The sequence below is a fragment of the Tauraco erythrolophus genome, chromosome Z (genome assembly GCF_009769465.1).
Source record: "Tauraco erythrolophus isolate bTauEry1 chromosome Z, bTauEry1.pri, whole genome shotgun sequence".
NCBI lineage: Eukaryota > Metazoa > Chordata > Aves > Musophagiformes > Musophagidae > Tauraco > Tauraco erythrolophus.
In genome coordinates, this window is record NC_141496.1 from 51,613,546 (window position 1) to 51,619,028 (window position 5,483).

At 57.7% G+C, this 5,483-nt stretch overlaps 1 protein-coding gene across 1 annotated transcript; it reads right to left on the bottom strand.

Moving 5' to 3' along the window:
* Nucleotides 1-605: 605 nt before the first annotated feature.
* On the bottom strand, nt 606-2,620 carry LOC147526405 (SUN domain-containing protein 5-like). Its single transcript, XM_086629863.1, has 4 exons — nt 2,569-2,620; nt 1,900-2,012; nt 1,124-1,291; nt 606-767 (listed from the first exon to the last, which is right to left on the bottom strand). Exons 1-4 carry the CDS (start codon nt 2,618-2,620, stop codon nt 606-608), a joined length of 495 nt encoding a protein of 164 aa, XP_086485989.1.
* Between the last annotated feature and the right edge of the window lie 2,863 nt (nt 2,621-5,483).

Sequence of the window (5,483 nt, forward strand, 5' to 3'; positions counted from 1 at the left end):
TGCTCCTGCTCAGGAACAAGCTCCTGAGAGTGGGTGGGGGTGGCTGTGCAAATCCGGGGCTCGCTGCTGGTGCCGCAGCTGCTGGGGAGGCTGGGATCGTGGGAGGGAGGAAGGCACCGGTCATCCTCTGCATGCCTGCCCGGCTGGGGCTATGTCCCTTCCCTCTGCCCCTTCCCTCTGCTGCTTGCTCTGTGCCAACAGAGAGGCCGGGCAGGTGCTCCTACGTGTGGGGCAGCTGGGGTGCGACCCCACCAAGCTCCCACTGTCTGCTCTGCTGCTTTCCTCCTGGCAGGCGGGAGACAAGGTGCATGCTACGCTGGGAGCAGAGGACACTGTCCAGCCTGCCAGCGGGCCACGGCATGGAGCGACGGTGCTGCCTGACCAGGCGTCCCTGTTTCTCCATGGCACAAAGACGTTGCTTGGATGGAGTGGCCACGCGTGCAGCTGACTCTGCTGAAGGCAGTGGGTGCAGCCAGGGATCTCTTGGGATGATGCTTCCACAGGCCTGACCCTGTCCTTGCTGTCCTTTCGCTACCACCAGTGCGTGCTCCTCAGCTCTCCCAACCCCGCCAGGGCTCTCTCGGTTGTGGAAAAAACCATTCACACTATTCCTGCCATGGACTTGCAGGCAAACCTGTTTTGCTCCCTGGCATCTTGCCCCCGTGCGTGGACTGTACCTTCAGAGGGAAGATCTGAAGAGCCTCTGCTTCCACGTTGTACGTGAATGTCCCAAGGAGAGTCTCCTCTTCTCCATCTGCGTCCACTCCCTCGGAGGCAAAGCACAAGGAGAGCAGCTCAGGCACATCCCGACAAAGAGACACATGTGCTGGAACAGCCCTGTCCCCTACCCACCCTCTCCTGGGGCTCTAGCCCTAGTGGAGAACTGGTTCAGGTGGAGCTCAGTCTCCACCTTGAGTTCTGGTCAAGAACCCTGAGGTGCTTGGCCAGAACAAGCCTTAAGAGGGATGAAACCTCTAGAGCCCTTGAAGTGTCCCACGAGGGCACTGCAGTGCTCAGCAGCAAGCAGGACACGAACCTCGGAGGATGCACAAAAGCAACGAGACCCTGTCATGGCTTTCCCCCAGGGCCAGATCCCCGCCAGACGCACTCAGTAGAGACTTACAAAGACAGTCATGTCTCTGGGGACACTGTCGACAGTCCCAGATGGAAGTGCTTCTTTGGTGATGTGCTGCACAGCGATGGCAGTCAGATGGACTCGTGCTAGCAACATGATGACCACCTGGCCCTGATGCCCTCGTAAAGGCCAGCAGCTTCCTGGGTAAAAGTCCGGCTGCAACCAGAATGGGAGAGCAGTGAAGGGTTAGAGAGTGCCAGGGCAGCGCAAGTGCCTCTGTAGCTCGCCACGTTGGTGCCGGCGTGTCTGCGGGGTCTGCTTCAGCTCGGGAATGAGGCACACGTGAGGAAATGAGCAGAAGCAGGAGGCCTTCTCTTGCCTGCCTGACAAAGCGGGTCTCAGTCTTACGGAGCAGAGGAGAATCCTGGTTATGAACTCATCCTCGTCAGTGCCTGGCAGAAACATGTCTCTGCCCAGGGGCTCCGCAGGGCACCTCCCACCTCCCGTCTCCCACCCCGAAAAGGCGCTCTGAGGGATGCGTGTGGAAACGGGGCCACCAGGGAGAAAGTCTTGCACCCAGCTGTGGCAGGGGACTGTGGGCAAGATGCAGCAGCTCAGCTCAGCTCAGCTCAGCTCCGTCCCTCTCCTGAGGGGAACCACTGGTTTCTAGCAAGCCCAGACCGGTGATAGAGCTTTGGTTTCATGAACCTGAGCGACACCGTGGCCTTGAGCAGCACCACTGGACCGAGGGGAGAGCCCCTGAGCTCGGTTCCCAGCTTTGCAGGACAGAAGGAAACCTTCCCTGCTGATTTCTGCTACGATACCTGCAAAATAGTCTCAGGAGGGTTCAGAAGACCTAAGAGCCATAAAACCCTGCACCGCCAATTCCCTTTGCCATCGTAGGTGTTGGAAGTTCTCCGCATGTCGATGCCGGCACCTATAAGGAAGGGAGAGCAGATGACTGCAAGAGGCCACAGACCAGGAGGACTCGATGCTCAGACACTGTTTCTGATCCCGCTGGCCACCTCCACCACTGTCTGTCCTGTCCTCATCACTGTGCTGGTGGGGTTGCCCAGTTGCACAGGGGAACGGCAGCAGCCACATGCCTAGTGACCGCTTCTCTCACAGTGCCAAGAGGAGCAGGTCTGAGGGTCCTGGGAGACAGCAGGCACCCCCATGAATGACAGCAGACCAAAGCTGAGGGCTGGCTGTGTGGGCAGCAAAGGACAGCCCGGCCATTCCTTTTTCCAATGCAGCAGAGAGGAAGAGAGCCCCTCCATCAGCACGGGAACACATGCAGGGGCAGCGCCAGAGGCACCAGTGCGGAGGAGAGGGCAGGACTGGGAGGGAGTCTGAGAGAGCCCCTCTGCCACAGCCTTGCTCCTGGGCCCCGGGAAGCATTTACGCTCCCCCACTTTGAAGAGCAGCGCCTGCAGTACAGGCTGCTTTGGGGAGTGCTGCAGACAAGGAGACTGGGCTGCTTGTGTCCATACTAGAGCTTTGCAGGGCCCAGTCATACACCTTGTAGTAGTCGTCTAAAGCCATGTCGCGTGCTGCCCGGTTCGTTTCCTCAGCTTCCTGGAAACACCACAAATGGACACAGGAAAGGATCACATCAGCGGGCAGTTCAGCGTGGCTACCAGTGCCCAGGTGTTGGAGTTTGTTTATAGCCAGGGAGTGTGGATCTTTGAAGAGACTGCACGAAGAAAACCATGTGTAAATAAAGACTGGAGCTCAAGAGATAGGCCTCAAGGGCAGAATGCCCTTGATGTAAAGGATAAGAAAACTATGCTGTATGATAAGGGAGTAGTGTTTGCTTAGGGCAGAGCTTCGCTAGGCGGGTGTTTGTTTGAAATAGTCTGTTAAACATGACAAGCGTATGTATCATTCAATAATGGTGTAGAAAAGGTGTGGTCTCAGGATGACTGACAAAAGTTGTCTATATAAGCAATAAGAACTGCGCAATAAATGAGATTCCTGCAGCTAACTCATATTGAGTTGTCTCTGGGGTCTTCAAATCCCGCTTCCGCATCCGGGGAGCCAAAGGGTCAGTGTCAGACAGATGAGGCAAGCCTTGTGCACAGAGCTGCAAGACTCCTGCTGACATGAGCCCCGAGGGCTGAGGAACAGTATCTGTGGCCATGGCCACAGCCCAGTCCGAGCGGGGTGGATGAGGGTCCCCACCCTCTTCCCAACCCTCCATGCTCTCCAGCTCGGCTGCGCAACAGGCTCAGGCCCTGCAAGCGATGGTGGGCCCTGAGAGAGGGCCTGGGTCGCACCACTGCCTCAGGGGCCGGCCAGAGCAGCCAGAGGTGCCGGTGTGGCAAGGGCAGGCTGCCAGCAGTTCTCCTCTGCCTGGCACAGCCCGGATAAACTGGGGCCAGAGAGGGGCCAGTGTTGCGCGGAAGCTCACCCAGCAAGCCCCTGAGGCAAAGGCTGGGGTGCTGCGGTCAGCAGTCCCACCCCACCAACAACCTCAAGGAATTCTGCCCAGCCTGATACTCTCCATGTCACACCGCTGACATGCCCTCCATTGCATTCCTGTGCTCTTGCTCTCTCCGTGCAGGTGCCCTCCGAGCAGAGAGGCAATGCACAGCCTTCCTCCAGCTGCACGGACATACACGAGGATGACCCAGATACGTCTCCGAGTCAAGTGCCGCCCTGGCGAGGACTGTGCTGGCCCGGCCACCAGGCCAGGCTGGCAGCACTGCACGCGGGGGGGGCGCTGGCCGTGCCCCGGCCACCCCTCCCTGGGGAAAGCCCGCGGTGGCGAGGGGCAGGCAGGAGCTTGCCCGCTACCCACCCAGCCCCTCACCTACATCTCTCTCCGTCCCCCACAGGCATCGCTGCTCTCCCGCAGGCCCTGACCCGGCAGGGACGGCCCTCCCGCTTCAGGAGGGTGCTTGGGGCTCTGCACAGGGCTTTCCAGTTTTCCTGCATCACGGGACAGCAAAAGCAGGAGCACCCCGCTGCCAGCGACAGGCAGGTCCCCGGAAATGGCGACCGGCCCTGAGCCTGCGCAGCGCCCCAAGGGGCGGCACGGGGAGGTGCGAGAGGTTTGAGTTTGCTCATGCTTAAGGAACAGAACAAGATGAGCATCCTTGAAGCTGCTGGGAGTGATTAGAAGAGAGACTCTTTATCAAAGAACTCTCTGCCCTTGAAGGGAACATCCCAGAGAAAGGATAAACTTTGTTATCATCTTTTTCTGAATTGTGAACATGTCCAGCAGTGACTTGGGGAAAACGTAATTCCGGCAGGGAGAGATTGCCACCACCGGCTCATGGACCACCTGCCCTAAACATACCCCAGACCCAAAAGAAAGGGGCAGAGGAAGAGAACTGAGCATGTGAAGTGATTTACATGTAAATCGAGAGAAAATTAACCAGTTGTTGAAGAGAGTAACAATGACTACGTGAACTCATTCGTAGCGTATAACGAAGTTTCAGTCCAGGGGTTAGGTGTCCGTGCCAGGAGGAGACATCCCCTGTGCACCTGGCGCCGCAATAAAGCAATGCTGCTTTCTACCACTGCAAACCGTGTCAGAGAGTTTCTGTCTGTGTTTTTGGTGTCAATTTTGGTGACCCAACTGGGATCCTGCTCTTGAGACTTGACGGATCTACGGGATCGAGAGGTCTCCAGCGAGCACCGAAGGATTTTTGGGGAGATCCTCTGATGCCCTGGTCCAGTAGGTCTGGGTGCACAGTCTCCGGGTATATTAATATACTGTAAGGCATTACTTTCAGGGTAGGAACCCCTCCGAAATTCGTGACTTGAGTGCCGCAGGAGAAGGGTTCTATTTGGAGCTCTGCGGTTGTGGAAAGTGAAAGTTTTATATGCTACTACGGGGACACCCGGAGTATAAGAACATAACAGGGTTAATTGATCAGGAGGTATTGCATTTGGTTTGCTGCAGCTTTTTGGTAGTGCATGGCCTGATCAGCGTAAAACGCAAGTAAAACCCTTGCTTTTGCTGCACGTCCTGGGGTCCCCGGCAGCTGTTCGTCCACCCCTGCCAGTAGGATCCCTCACACTCTTATCTCTGGAGGAAAGATAAGAAGAAGATCAGCCCGGGAGCGACCTTCCAGAGACGGCTAGGGGAAGGGCTGGTCCCCACGCAGCCCGTGGCGATGCCCGGGAGCACCCCTGCCGTGTCCAATGGCTTCTGCGCCACATGGGCCACTGAGTCCCGGCGGCCGCTCTGGAGATGCCCATGCCCACGACTGTGTCCGCGGGCCGCCCCTGTGCTTCTCTGCACGGCACTGGAGCATCCAGGCCTGTGTGGGAGCAGTGCTGGGGACAAACTGGACTGGAAGGGGGAAGGAGATAACATTGGGCTGGATCAAGACAAGCTGAGAGCACCTGAAGAGCAGCAGGAAGGAATTCCAGCCACTCCAGCCAGGAAGTCAGA

Excerpts from the sequence above, each read along its gene's own strand:
- LOC147526405 (XM_086629863.1), bottom strand. The coding sequence starts at position 2,620 with ATGGCTTTAGACGACTACTACAAGGTGTATGACTGGGCCCTGCAAAGC. Across the intron at positions 1,292-1,899 it reads CTCCTGAGACTATTTTGCAG|CCGGACTTTTACCCAGGAAG; the intron begins GTATCGTAGCAG and ends TTCTGGTTGCAG. Across the intron at positions 768-1,123 it reads CCAGAGACATGACTGTCTTT|GGAGTGGACGCAGATGGAGA; the intron begins GTAAGTCTCTAC and ends TTTGCCTCCGAG.